Source organism: Lampetra planeri, unplaced genomic scaffold (genome assembly GCF_965212315.1).
Source record: "Lampetra planeri unplaced genomic scaffold, kcLamPlan1.2.h2 scaffold_1341, whole genome shotgun sequence".
Taxonomy (NCBI): domain Eukaryota; kingdom Metazoa; phylum Chordata; class Hyperoartia; order Petromyzontiformes; family Petromyzontidae; genus Lampetra; species Lampetra planeri.
Window position 1 is genome coordinate 1 of NW_027614058.1, and position 15,176 is coordinate 15,176.

At 45.0% G+C, this 15,176-nt stretch overlaps 2 protein-coding genes across 2 annotated transcripts; both read left to right on the forward strand.

Annotated features, from left to right (window-relative positions):
• Window positions 1-1,827: 1,827 nt before the first annotated feature.
• LOC144739161 (rho-related GTP-binding protein RhoU-like) lies at window positions 1,828-4,570 on the forward strand. The gene is given in 8 exon segments (XM_078622134.1): window positions 1,828-1,935; window positions 1,937-1,996; window positions 1,998-2,079; window positions 2,948-2,955; window positions 2,957-3,007; window positions 4,082-4,150; window positions 4,152-4,460; window positions 4,463-4,570. Coding segments are annotated over 8 exon segments (795 nt in total).
• Window positions 4,571-7,028: 2,458 nt separating this feature from the next.
• On the forward strand, window positions 7,029-14,604 carry ARHGAP19 (Rho GTPase activating protein 19). Its single transcript, XM_078622135.1, has 12 exons — window positions 7,029-7,072; window positions 7,792-8,066; window positions 8,653-8,733; window positions 8,810-9,019; window positions 10,380-10,606; window positions 11,585-11,671; window positions 11,826-11,891; window positions 12,990-13,199; window positions 13,268-13,375; window positions 13,689-13,802; window positions 13,959-14,048; window positions 14,548-14,604. Exons 1-12 carry the CDS (start codon window positions 7,029-7,031, stop codon window positions 14,602-14,604), a joined length of 1,569 nt encoding a protein of 522 aa, XP_078478261.1.
• Window positions 14,605-15,176: the final 572 nt, after the last annotated feature.

Sequence of the window (15,176 nt, forward strand, 5' to 3'; positions counted from 1 at the left end):
CCAGGGGGCATTCTTCTACCATATTTCCATGTGGCACTAGGAAACTGAAAGTGACTGAAAACTGATTTGTGTTTTATTGATTGGGAGATACTAAACCTTGCCTCAAATTACAACCATTACTAGAGCCAAATGTCTAATTAAATTACACTTCATTAAATATTCATGTTTAAAATTGGAGTTACAGCTGAACAGTTGTTAACAGTTGTACGTTTAATGATGTTGGATTTGTCCTGATTTAGTGTGTGAAGAAATGTTAATCGATGTGTCAAATGATTTAAAAAGGAGTTTGACAGAAGTCAGTGACGCCTCTAAATATGACATGGATCCACCCAACATGATAAATGTCATGATATCATTTCAAAAGTATCGTCGCATGGTATTTCTCTGACGGTCATGACGGTCAAAATCTAATGTGATATGATTGTCAGACCCCTCAGGTGGACTGTTCCACCTCTGACAGAGCAGAACACTACATCAGTACAAACATTAGCTAATTAGATAATCAACATGAGCTAACTTAGCATCCAGGCTAGCTTTGTGTTGCATCCTGGTGAATATTATTTTACCTGAATGCCATCGTTCTAGTTCTAGTTTACCGACTTGAATGCTGTGACGAAGGTGGAACTTTTTTTTTTTTTAAGTTGCTCCCTTTTTTTTATAAAAAGTCTTATTTAACATCACACCAAGATCGAATACAAAAATATTGTAAACATTGTAGAAAAAGTCTAAAACAAAGAGGTAACATCTGGGGGGACTGAAATAAAAACATGACGTGTTTATTGTTTTTTGAGATTGGGCCAATGTTGGGCTCAGCAAAGGTTGGTTTCATGTTGGTAAATTTGGTACCACATTCTCCCAAACAAATCTAGTGTAATGTTTAACAGTGCCAGAAGTGTAAAAGTGGCACTTTGTGTGTGTGAATACAGGGGTTAACTTCCTGTCAACATGAGCAGGGCACTGGGGGTCAAAGGTCACAGGATGGGACCACATATGTGTGATTTTGAGTAAATATTCATCTAATATCTTCAGACACGTCAGTAAATAAGACCACCATCCCAAAGTTCGTTTTTTTTTTTTTGGTAAATAAATTGTGAAATGTCTTTGTACACAGGTTTATCAAGTTTTTGATGATATTCTACTTTACTGAGACAAACCTGTAAGTATTGGTGCCATGATGCAGTACATGATGCAGCTCACGTACATTTAAGTATGAAACTGAACTGGTGCAGATAAATCAGATGAGATTATTGAACTACAGGTGCATTAACTACAGATTAACTACAGGTGCATCTCGATAAATTACATCATCGAGACGAGATCAAAAAGTTGATTTTGTCAGTACGAATGTAAAAAGTGAAACACGTTTATATACACAATCATTTTCCAGGGTGTGTTTCTCCTCATTCTGGATGTTGGGTTTTCAAGTCATATAAACAAACACTTGTAACACAAGTACATACAATGTGTGTATAAAGATGACGTGATGTACTGTCATAAATCCACTTTGGGAGACGTTCTAGTCCACTGAGCTCCATCTGTAATCTAAACACTTTGTTCGAAGCGCGTGTGAACGGCAGCAGCTTCATTTGCGTGTTCGTGTGCCACCCGGCTAATTTCCACGTCGTGTCCGTGGACGGGATGAACGTGCCCAAGCAGCTGAGCCGGTTTCACCGCGGGGCTCCGGTAAGCGGCTTAGTCCCGGCAGCAGATGGAGGGAGGATGTCGGTCAGGACCCCGCTGGGAGGAGAAAGCAGATCTGAGACGCGGCTGACGCGGCTGACGCGGCTCCCCGCAGCCTGACGGTCGCGCACTGGGGGCGCACGGGACATGAAGCCCCGCCGCGTGTCGGACCCGGTGTGCCTGGCCGTGACCGACCCGCTCCCGGTTCCGGTTCGCGTGAAGAACCGGGACTTCCCGCTGAGCGCACGGAGGAGGCGGGTCCGGTTCGGCTCCGGAGCGGAAGGTGAACTGCGTGCTGGTCGGGGACGGAGCGGTGGGGGAAGACCAGTCTGATTGTGAGCTACACCACCAACGGATACCCGGCGGAGTACGTCCCCACGGCGTTCGACAACTTCTCCGGTGAGCCGACGCACCTGCGTGACGTTTGGTCCCCCGGGTGTTGTGCCGTTCGCGAACGAGTTGTTCGAAGGAACGAATCTGAATCAAAGATCCGTTCGTTTCAAAGTTGAGCTGAGTGCAACAGTGAACCGGATTCATTGTTCGTTCCCTGCAAACGAGTCTACTGACACGAATCACTCACTGAAAACGTAAAAAAAGAAAAAGAAAGATTCGGTTAACAAACCTTTTTAACGATCATTTTACTGAACGGATTCAACTCATTCAGTCCACCCAAAGGAATTATTTTGCCTATCACGATAGTAGAGTCTCATTCGCGAACGGTTAATCCTTTCAAAAGAACAAATCTTTTGGCTGAAAAAACTGTACTGAATTAGTTACTGAAAAGATTCACTCATTTCAGTGTTCAGCTGAGTGTGTCAGTGAGCTGCTGTGTGTGAACGTGACTCGTCGTTCGCTGAAAACGAAACTTATCCTGAAAATGAAACCCTGAAAGAGACCATGGTCAAATCTTTGGACTTAATCTTTTTACTGAATGGATTTGACTGAGTCAGTACACCTAAAATAACTTGTTTTGCCAGTTACTATCGTGTTGACCCGTTACAAATCACTTGGGTGAATGAACTGTACTAAATAACTTGAAACTGAAAAGATGAGTTAATTTCACAGTTCAGCTGAGTGTGGCCAACCAATCGACTGACATGAATCACTCACTGAAAACGAAACGGAATGAACAAATCTTTTTACTAAACAGATTCGATTGATTCAGTACACGTATCACAGGTGAACGGATGCATCGAAGTGATGTCATTGTCCTCCTGCGGCTCGGCTGAGTTGTTTGTTTTGTTTGTTTGTTTGTTTGTCTCCTCAGCGATGGTCCGTTGTGGATGGAAAACCCGTGAGACTTCAGTTGTGTGACACCGCGGGACAGGTGAGCTGACACAGGTCAGGTGACATGTGACCTGGAATCCAATGACCTCTGACCTCTCAACATGTTCTCTCCCGCTGCGATAGAAATGGGGGCTGGTTGATGGATCGATCAATGTAAGTTATAGATCGTGCTGCTGTGCCCCCCCCCCCTCCATCCTGTCGCTAGCTCCTCATCGCCCCCTGCAGGAACACAGCTTATTCCTCATCAATATGTCTCATTTCTAGTGATTAAAATCTATTTACACACATCACCTGAAAAAGTAACATTCCTTCACTTGTTTCAAGCTAATTTTTTTAAATTTTTTGAAAATTGCTCGAAACAAGTAAAAATTTAAATTATTTAGGAAGTTTTAAAGAGGTTTTTAAACTAGATATTAGACATCTTGTTTATAAATGAGACAAAATATTACTGGTAAGATTTTGAATTTTTGAAGTGTAGAAAATTCATTCTTCTACATAAAGAAATAATAACAATAACCCCCGCCCACACACACACACACACCTCACCTCTGTGTTCTGTCACCCTCTGTCGGTGGTACTGTATGAAGCTGTGACAAGTTTCTTGTCAGATTGTCTTGTCAGGACCCATACCAGCACACAAGAGAAAAAGTGGGGATGTTTTCAACAAAAACAACAACATGAATGCATTGAAATACAGTCAACAGGAAAATTTCAGCTTCGCCTCAACAATGGTGCCAGGTGTAGCGAGTCACCACCTTCTATGTTGAGACCCATCAATGATGACAAGGAAAAAACAGGGAGATTTGTCCTGAAATCAACGAGGATTCACGCTGCAAAAGTTCCGAGCAGTGGTTCAGCTCGGTCCTGACCGAGACCACCGCTTTTGGGCGGAACAAATTTTGGTTCTTTGGTCCGGATCATGTTCTGGGGGGGGGGGGGGGGGGGGGGGGGGGGGGGGTTCACATCTGTAAATTTGGTTCTGAACAGAAGAGTCAGATAGTTGTGAGTGTGAAAGCCCCCTTAGAGAGACACAGTAAGATGTACTTACTGAGAAAATGTCTGAATTAAAACTTTGGAGAACCTGATTATGACCTCACCTCTGTTCTTGTTGTAGGACGAGCTGGAGCGTCTGCGCCCGCTGTGCTACCGCAGCGCAGACGTCTTCCTCCTCTGCTACAGCGTTGGTCCGGCCCTGCTCCTTCCACAACCTGACCCACAGGTGGGTGCCCGAGATCCGTCAGCACTGTCCTGGTGCACCTCTGATCCTCGTGGGTACCCAGGTGGACCTGAAGGAGGACGTCCAGGTCCTGATCCAGCTGGCTCAGAACCAGCAGCGCCCAGTGGGGCACCGAGAGGGACGGCTCCTCGCCCAGGAACTCGGAGCAGTGGGCTTTGCGGAGTGCTCAGCGCTGACCCAGAAGAACCTGAAGGACACGTTTGATTCGGCCATCTTGGCCAGGCTCCAGCAGGTGGACAGTAGCAGCGTCCGCCGCAGAGGTTGACTCTGAGGAAGAAGACGCCCGAGAAGATCAGGAGCCTCTCGAAGAGCTGGTGGAAGAAGATCAGCTGTCTGATGGGAGACCAGAGCTGCGAGCTCAAGTGATCAGATGATTTCCACCGTGAGTGAGATGTTTGTAGATGGTTCTTGTAAATTAAAGAGGAACAAACCCCCAAACTAATCACACACAGTGGCTGTGACCAGCTGTTGCACTAAAAACGCTGCAAAAATGGTACATCAGGTATCTGCTGCTACTTCAGGTATCTGCTGCTACTTCAGATATCTGCTGCTACTTCAGGTATCTTGTCATCCATTGTCAACCGTCCACTCAAGCAGCTTCTGAACACAACACATTGACCGGCCGTTGTTTGTTGTTGTTGTTGTTAGCCAGTTTGTGCAAGTATGCTCAGGAGAGGTGCGTATAGGTTGGACACATGCAGGGAGAAACAGTGTCGTCTTCACATTTATCCACTCTGGGACCAAAAGTCATCGTCTTCAGGTTCCAAAGCGGTCCAAAGATACAAAACTGATTCACCTGGACTTGTCTCGTGTGGCCTCAAAGGCTGCAGCCAATACAGTGACTGAGGGGAGGAGTTAACAGTTAATCAGATGTAACTTTATTGATAAAACTCCCCAGAAATAAAAATAAACTTTTCATCCAACCACCATCCAACCATCATCCAACCACCATCCAACATCATCCAACCACCACCAACCATCATCCAACCACCATCCAACATCATCCAACCACCATCCCAACCATCATCCAACACAACCAACCATCATCCAACCATAATCCAACCACCATCCAACATCATCCAACCACCAACCAACCACTATCCAACCATCATCCAACCTGCTGGTTGATTCTCTTGAGTGATGCTGAGCGATGAAAAATGTTTGCTTCATCCGATTCACTCTTCTTTGTTTTTGTTTTTTATCTTCGTAGCTGCCTCTGGAGAGAAAGACACTCTGAGGTTTTCTCGAGATTATGTACAGATTTGTCCTGCTGATGTTAAACATCCAACACCTGTGATGTTTACAGACCTGACGAGTTCCTCTTAGCTTCTTTTACACCTCGCTGCTCTCTGTTTGTAGTTGATGTATTTATTCATTCAAGTATTTATTTACTCTCACTGCCATTTCTGACCGTGTGTCTGGAATAAATTTTTATAGCGACAGTAAAACCGCTCTCAGTTTCTGACGTGTTCTCTCCTGTGACAATTCATTCATTAATCATCAGCTGTTAGTTATTGATTAATCATTTTCATCACAATCACTTATCCAGAATTTATTGAAGTGTTTTTAATGAGAAAATATCCAAAGTGTCTGATTGCAGCTTCTCAGATGTGGATATTTTCTGGTTTCTTTGCTCCTCTCAGAGTAAACTAATTAGTTTTTTTTTAGACAAAAGAGATTTGAGGGGTTCATTGAGCCTGTTTTTTTCAACCTGTTATAGACCAACCAACTAATGACTTAATAGAAAAAAACAATCATCATTTTCTACTACCTTACTGTAAAAACACCATGAATACACTTGAGTCAGGGTGTGAGCTCGCCATAATCTGTGGCGACAGCCGAGTGGAGGCTCCTCTGCCGGTCTAATGAACTAAGACAGGACCAGCTGGCCTGGATTACAACAGCATATGGAGCCTGGATCTCTGCTCCCAGATCTCACACCTTGAGCAGCAGGCAGGTGAGGCAGATTCCCCGGACTGTCAAACATGTAAGTGAGATAAAACTTGTGCAATCTCATTTGTAACAGCAACACTTTCAAAGCTGGGAGTGCGGGCTGACACGGAATGCCATATGAAGACATTCTGGATGGCATGCTAATCAAAAGTTGAGTTACCAAGTGCCGTCACGGTACAAATACTACAGATACAGTTGAGTAAAAATAGAAGAATTGGGCAATAACAATGAAAATGCTTTTATAATGATTTTAAATAGCATACATTTGCTCATCTGATCTCCTTTGGCAGGTTATCACAGATTTTTTGTGTGTCTCATGAAGAGGCCCAATGTAGAAATGAGTTACACATATTTGAGAGTGTCACTGGGTGACGTGTTCTGCAAAAAGGTGTCAGCACAGGACAGGCACATTTAACAGGTGACCTCCTTTAACTTGGCTTGTGACAGGTGCTTCAGGCACCTGGCTGATGTAGATGAGGATGACAATGGAATAGCTCACACGGCAGATCTGCTTAAAAGAAATGTAATAAATTCAATGTTACATTTCATTTAAATTATTACATGAGTCTTCAGTTGTTCTTCCTACTTTATTCTATTTTATTTTTAAGTATTTCCTTTTGATAAAATAATTATTCCTCTAATGTACCTGTAACAAATATGACAATTCAACTTCAGCAGAAATGTTTGTTTGTTTGTTTGTTTACACCTACGTCACTTTTCCTCTGGACGCAGCCGGTAGATTCAAACCGTCCAATCACAGGGACGGAAATGCAAATCACAGCCACTCTGACACGCCCACTTTTGACAAACGCCCAATCGACAGGGAAATGGGCGGGGCCTGGCGGACAACAGCGGAGGATTCAAATTGAACATGTCTGCGGGGAAAGATGTCGATGAAAACACACAAAATAGACGGTAAGTTTGAGTTATTTCACGTTTGTTGTACAGCACATACACTGACATTAGTTCGTGGTGTTTAGTTTAAACTGCTAAGACCTCCCCCACAAAAAAGAATACCTTGAACGAAGTGCCGAGGACTGTCACTCAAAAGTCATCGAGCTGTTAGCTAGCACCGGTAACTGGTCAACGCTTACAGCCAAAACATTTGCGATTCTCCGGTCACACATTGGGTGTAGCAGGCGATATTTATGTGGAGAGCTCAGTAGTGATCAGCTGAGCGGTGGTGTGTTCTTAGAAATAGAAATGTTAACAGTGACGGTAGTCTGAGGTTCTTTGTTACGTCACAATGCTAGCTTACACGTTGTCTGTTTTATTGCCAAGTACCAAGAACACGTCTTGGTGTGAGGTGTCAGACGTTTAAAATACAATAAAAATAAAATATTATGGGTAAACAAATATAAACACAGCACATAATAATAAAAATAAATAAGAGTAAAATGACGTAGAATAAAAGATACCGATTTGATATTAATTACTGATACTACTACTAAAACAAATGCAATTGTCCATGCATAATTTGAAATGCACATTATTATAAGAATAAAAGCCATCTGACAACTAGAGCATGATTGATAGTACATAATGTTTTGTTGTGACAGGCCCCAGAGGTCGTCTCTGTGTTACCTCAGTGATAACCTGTGTGTTTTTATTCCTCCTCTGGTCTCCTCCTCCAGAGGTACACAGTGTAATATGGTGATCAATCCTGACGAGTCCTCGGGGGGCTCTCGTATCACTCGACCTCCCATCATCTTCAACCCCGACTTTTTTGTGGAGAAACTTCGCCACGAGAACCCCGATGTTTTCCTGGAACTGGTGCTGAGTAACATCACCCGCCTCATCGATCTGCCTGGAACCGAGTTCTCGCAGCTCCTGGGTGAGGAGGGTCCGAAGACCCCGACAGCTGGAAATGGAGGCTTCTTCCGGTCGTTCAACTTCCTCAAACGCAAAGGTCGGTTTGTCTGTCTTGCTTCTCGTGTTATCAGACACGTGTGACTGTAGCAGGAATCAACGGTCATTTCCTCCCACTCACTCAAGCCCAATTTATGCTTCTGCATCAAATCAATGCGTTGCCGACGGCGTAGTCAGACGTCACCTCTCCAGACATGTGACTACGTGTCACGGCTACATGGACCTCCCACAGATGACAACAACTGTGACTGGACTGTTTGTGTCATGGGACTTTCCCAGCCATGTGTATGGTACAGCAAATGTCTGCTCAGCAAATAGAAAATAGCAAAATGTGATTTTTGACTGAAAAGTGTTGTCGGGTTAATTCGTATTGTCATTGTTGGCATGTGCTAACCCAGTGAGATACCATGACCTGGACTGAGGACCTTCACAGATACCCTTCATGGCACACTTTTGGTTCCTATCACATGAAGGAAACACACTGACAACTTGAAAAACGAAACACGACAGCAAGATTCAACGTGGAGCTACGCAGACAGACTGACAGACGCAGACATATCACGTAGGGCCCACGTCAGTTCAACGTCGAAGCATAAACTGGGCTTCCCTCTGGTTTATGTCCGTAGACAAAGGTGTTGCGTTTGGTACGACGCTGTCAGAGAGCGGCATCGCTCAGATCTACCAACTCATCGAGTACCTCAGCAAAAGTAAGTCCTCCACTGGTCGGTGTCCGATGGCCTTCTTCCCGTCTCACCCCCGTCTGCTGTGTTCTGCCCGGCTCAGATCTCCACGTGGAGGGACTGTTCCGGGTGCCGGGGAACAGCAATCGGCAGCAGGCGCTCAGGGAGCTGCTGAACAGCGGGGCTGGTGTCGACCTGGATTCTGGAGACTTCCACCCCAACGACGTGGCCACGCTGCTCAAGACCTTTCTGGGAGACCTGCCGGAGCCACTGCTCACACACAGACACTTCCACGCACACCTGAAGATTGCTGGTAGGAGCACACACACACACACACACACAGGGTGCATAAATCCAAACGTAGAGAGAAATGGGGCGGTGGCCCAAAAACGACATCACAGGGAGAGACATGTGCTGGATGGAACAGAGAAACTAACTAACCCCCAACACAGTCTCAATGAACTGTACGACGGCAAAACAGGACCCACGTTACATGTTTCTCTGGCAATGTCGTATTCTTTACAGATGTAAAATATATAGATATATAGATATAGATGTAAAACTATATTGTGTATCACAGCATACATCTGTAAAGTGAAACTATTTTAACCTTGAACAGCATTCCCTGTCTGTTTTATCAATTAAAATGACAACCAGTTTGCCGGTTCCCTGATTCCATGTGACTGCAGCATTAGTGTATGATTGGTGATGTCACAAAATCAGCTTTAATTTGTTTACAGTATATACGGCTTATATACAGGTTTTTAATCTGCATAAAAGTGTTAAAGTATTTTCCTTCAGCATTTGCAATAGAATAAAAAAACAGCTCAGATACACATTCACATTCTGCCTCAGATAAAACCGTTCTTCCAGTCCAACATTTTGTTTCACTGTTTGCACTCCAGTTGAACTTGAGTATGGCAGCAGGCTTAATGTGTTGTTGTTTATGAAGGTCAAGAACAGCTTTCCCTGTTTTTTGACCTGCTGTGTTGTCAGGAACTTCTTTTTTTAACCCTTCAGCACTGACGGTCTCTGATGTAAATGTCCTCCGTGTGCTATGGGAATGTAGTTTGATACACCCGTTTGGGTGAAGGTGACCAAAGAATGGACCGAAGAGATGAAATACTGTCTGAGATGTCTGAACGTGGATGTCTGACAAATGGAAAAGGAACAACAAACTTAAAAGACAAAAACACAGACACCCTCCCCAGCGCTACATTCACGCCAGCATACTTTGAGTACCGTAACTGTATGAATATCTGAATGTGTGCAGCGGTTCCTGCAAGCTGAGAAGTTGCACTTCACAGCCAAGTTGCTGTCATTACGGTAATGACGCCTTGGGTTCAACAGGGCGAATGGGATTACCGTAATGACAGGAACATGGCTGTTCTCAATCATTTGTCAGTTGCTTCCTGAAGGTTGAGAACAGCCATGTTCCTGTCATTACGGTAATCCCATTCGCTCTGTTGCCAGAAGCCGGTGAATAATTACCGTAATGACAGCAACTTGATTGTGTGGTGTACTTCTCAGCTCTCAGTAACCGGTCGACATTTTATGTGTGTGTTTTCTAACAGCACAGATAGTCGTGTAATCACGGTACTCCAAAGTATGCTAGTGCGACTGTATCAGTAGTGATAACGTTGGTGTTTAACGGTTGTTCATTTGTCTCCCAGACATGACTCTGTTTGACGAGCATGGCAACAAGACGGCGGTGCCCAACAAAGAGCGTCAGATCGAAGCGCTGCAGCTGCTGTTCCTGCTGCTGCCTCCTGCCAACCGCTCGCTGCTGAAGCTGCTGCTGGACCTGCTCTACCACACGGCCAGCAGCAGGGACAAGAACAAGATGTCCGCCTTCAACCTGGCCCTCATGTTCGCTCCGCATGTCCTCTGGCCCAGACACGTAAGTCTCCCTCCTCCTGTCAATGCTTATTTAACCCTTTATCCTACCTTCACGCTAGCATACCGTGATTATTAAAAAAACACCAGTCAATCAGAGGACGTCCCTCTGTGATGTCACGTTTGTACCAGCTCAGCTTAGAACCTCGACGGAGGCGGGTACTGAAACCAGGTTCCATCACCAGTAGAAACAGGAAAAGCTGAAAACTTTTCACGTGTATTTATTTCAGAAGGAGATTGGCGTTTTTTATTTAAGATATTTTTTATCCATATGTGCACCTATGGAGCTTTGATTTCAAAACAGTGACTCCTGTAGTTATAGAGTATGTTTCTTTACATTATATTATTTGAACAGCTGAGAGTTTATTCATGACCCAGAAGAAGAAACCTGTTTGTTATTCATTCATTTGAGTTGACAACTGTTCCCTGAAATAGTCGGTTTCATTAAAACTACTTGTGACATGTCATATTTGACTGAACATTTATGGGAAAAATATCGGGATATTTATCGTATATCAAGATAGATAAGATGGATATCTCCCAGCCCCAGATGCACGTACGTGCATGTTGCCAGTTGTTGTGCCTTGAACCTTTAGTCTGGAGTGGAGTTTAATTTGTTGGGTAGATCGTGTCAACATGCATTATCACAATGGTGCAATAGCGTTTCCATTGTCCACTACTGCTGTTGTCATTTAGGAAATGGATCACCAGCTTCTGGCAACAGAGTGAATGCGTTTACCATGACGACAACAATGTGGCTGTTGTCAGCTTTCTGGAACTGTTTGACATTTTCTTCACACAGAGTTGTGTAATCATGGTACTCCAAGGTATGCTAGCGCGAATGTATCGGCTGCGATACCGTCAGTGCTCACATGGGTTCAGGTCTGCTCCCTGAAACTCCTGAAAAAGGGTTTGAACCCAAGCCGCTCTGTGGAACAAACGTCTGGTGCCGTTTTCAAATGTTTGCTGTGTTGTGCTGCAGATCGCAGCTGCAGACCTGAAAGACAACCTGAAGAAACTGAACAACAGCATGGCCTTCCTCATCAAACACTCTCAGAAACTCTTCAGGGTGATTATCTGATGCACACACACACGCTAACAAAACAATCCGTTACCTCATGTCATGGTTTTATGACCAAATAGTTGCTGTGTCTTTGTGTGTCTTTGTGTGTCTGTGTGTGTCTGTGTGTGTCTGTGTGTCTTTGTATGTGTGTGTCGTCCAGGCTCCAGTCTACCTGCGGGAATACGCCAGGGTTCACTTCGCAGGGACCAAAGTTCTGCAGACAAAGGTCGGCTCAGGTTCCTATATAAAAATAATGGATGAGAGGAAAATATTTGATTTCATTTCTATTTCTTATCATTCAACGAGCTGCACTGCTCCTGCTGGTGGGATAAGAAACAATACTTGAGTTTTGAGACTTGAGTTTTTCACTGGTGTTGCACGTGTTACATCAAGGAACTGAGATGAAATGATTTTGAAAGTACAATTATTTTCGGTGATAACATTAATTAGAATTTTTTCTTCTTTATCTTGGGTTTTTAAATGCAGGTACGTGTCATCATCACGGTTTCTGTCACTCATGGAGGATCCACCTATAGTTCCTCGCCTCAGTAGCTTTATTTGGGTTTTTTATATTTTCAGGTCTTTGGGCCACGCCCACATGTTCAGGTGAATCAGCAGAAACTGTAACGTCTTTTATTGTCTGGACCTTTGGTCCACATGAACCGTCATTTTGGAGCCTTAATACGATCATTTTTGAGTGAATAAATGTGAATACGACACTGTTTCCATGTCCACATGGGGACGGAACAGGAATAGTTTTAAAACATTTTCTGTCTAGGAAGGCATTCACACAAATCCAGTGAATCCGCTGTAGACATGGAGCATGTGATGGAAGAAGGGATGGGAAGAAGATGGAGGAGAATGTGAGCAGACACGTTTCACACGGAGAGCCACCGTTGTTGTTGTTAGCCAGTTAGCATGAGGCTAAGGACGTCATCGGCTCAGGAAAGATGATAGGTTGACACACGCAGGAGGAACGGTGTCGTCTGCATATTCATTCACTCTGGGACCGAAAATGATCTGATTCAGACTCCAAAACCACCAAAGGTCCAAAGATAAAAAAAACAGATTCACCTGAACTTGTCTTTTTGTGGGTGTGGCCTCAAAGGCTCCAGCCAGACACGGCGACTGAGGGGAGGAGCTACAGGTGGTTTCACAAAATTCACCAAAAAAAAATCACAAAGCCACTGATAATGATACATAACTTCATTAAGAACTCCTCAGAAAAAATAAACAGATTCACCTGAACTCGTCTGTGTGGATGTGGTCTCAGTGAGATGAACTCCCCCCCACCCCCCGTCACCTTCCTCCGTTCCTCTCCCAGGACGACCTGGAGCTGCTGGCGCTCGGTGGCTCTCCGACTCAGCGGACGGCATTGCCCCTGAAGAGGACGGTGGCTCTGGGCGGCGACGGTGCCCAGGAGCAGTGTCAGTCCCCGGCGCAGCAGTACACGGAGGACGCTCTGAAGGAGCTCTTCAGACACGTCCACCACAACATGCCCGACTCGGCCAAGAAGAAGAAGCTCATCCGCCAGGTTGGTGTCCAGCTCTGCTCTGACCGACACTCAGGATGGACGATCTGAACGTGTCCCGTGTCCTGCAGCTCGTCAAACAGACGACATCTGCGACGCCGCCCAAGGCCCCCCACCAGGCTCCACCCGGTCCCTGCAAGAAACGCCCGCGCTCGCGCTCCTTCGGTGGACTCATCAAGGTAAGACAGCCAGTGTCCATCAGTCCCTGAAAGTTGAAAACAGCCACGTTGCTTTACGGTCATTACGGTAAACCCCTTCGATCTGTTGATGGAAGCCAGCCAGTCGTTACTGTAATGACAATAACTCTGATATAAAGTTCAACTTCTCAACTTTCTGATTCATTTTCTGTAAATACGGTACTCCAAAGTATGCTAGCGCAAATATAGCACTGGGGATCCCACCGGTGTTGGAGGGTTAACTCCAATAACTCCAATAACTCTGAGCTAAACCTTAGTTTATCTTGTTTGTCCCCTTTGTTGTCGCAGGTACCAGCGCAAAGCTCGCGGCGAGCAGTTGACAGCGGAGAGGAGGCTTCGCCACGTCTCACCGGACGCCGTCACCAGGACGGGGAGAAAACTGGGCAAAGAGAACGTCGTCCTCCAGCAGGTGAGTTTGTGGATCAGTGATACTCAACATCTCTGAATGGATTAGTAGATAAAAGCTGCAGAGCACCAAGTGTGGACATTAAGTGTGTGTGTGTCTGTGTGTCTGTGTGTCTGTGTGTGTCTGTGTGTGTCTGTGTGTGTCTGTGTGTGTACGCAGGCTAACAGTCCTGTGTTGGGAAACATTGGACTGGTCGTCAAAAACCCCGACTTCAATTATAACAAGGACAAAGCTGTGAACGTGTCAAAGGTACGAGGTTCTTTGTGTTCTTTTAATCATGTGTATATTTTATATTTGCAGGAGCGCTGACGTGAATTTATATTGTAGAAGAAACATGTTTGGGGCAGAGGGGTATAAGACCGACGGTGTCCTCCGTGCTCCGTTCTTACTAGCATACTTGGGAGTACCGTAATTACATGACTAGACCTCCTAGACCTGGTCTAGACGAGGTCTAAGAAGTTCCCCAACAGCCATGTTGCTGTCATTACGGTAATCCCATGTCCTCTGTTGCCGGAAGCCAACCCTTCTTCAAACCAGTTATTAGAACTGTTTTCTGACTGCACGAATACTAAAAAAACAACAACCAAAAACATGCTTGGTTTCTTAACAACATCCTGTTTCAGGCCTGTACTTATATGTATACACAGACAAGTAATATGTAGTAAATGGACAGAGGAGTGATGGCACTCCCTGCTGACCCCATGTCCATGTGACTGTAACCCCGGTGTCTCTGTCCCGTCCCCCCCAGGACTCCCCCGCCGTGTCCAGGATCTGTTTCTCTCCTCGCCAGGAAATCTCTGTGTGAATGTTTGTCCTGGTGTGACTCAGGTCTTCTTCTTTTCGTTGTATTTACTGTCGTCGTCCATTTTCACTGTGACTGACATGAGAAGGTCAAAGGTCAAACTGAACCCAAGCAGTCTCCTGTCCCTTACCTCCTACCTCCTGTCTCCTGTCCCCTACCTCCTACCTCCTGTCTCCTATCCCCTACCTCCTACTTCCTGTCTCCTGTCCCCTACCTCCTACCTCCTGTCTCTTGTCCCTTACCTCCTACCTCCTGTCTCCTATCCCCTACCTCCTACCTCCTCTCCTGTGTCCTATACCTCCTCCTATATCCATATATATATCCATCAGTTAACTCCTGACTGACACACTGAACGTTCTGTCAGCGTTGCTCAGACGTTGATCAAAAGTGTCAGACTTTGTCAGTTTTCCATAAAAAGTTGTAAAATTGTTACAGACGTTCTTGTCCCTTGGAGGTGAAAGCGTGTGACCTTTGACCTCCTGCGTCGGTTTGGTTGTTGTCGTGTGAAACACTTGTAATTAGAATGTGTGTAGTTGTGTGTTCTAACCTGTGTACGTATTTGGGTACAAATGTTT

Bases quoted from the DNA above. Each gene is read 5' to 3' on its own strand.
- ARHGAP19 (XM_078622135.1), top strand. From the start codon at position 7,029: ATGTCTGCGGGGAAAGATGTCGATGAAAACACACAAAATAGACG. The intron at 8,067-8,652 runs GTCGGTTTGTCT...TTATGTCCGTAG, and splicing joins CAACTTCCTCAAACGCAAAG to ACAAAGGTGTTGCGTTTGGT. The intron at 13,803-13,958 runs GTGAGTTTGTGG...GTGTGTACGCAG, and splicing joins AGAACGTCGTCCTCCAGCAG to GCTAACAGTCCTGTGTTGGG.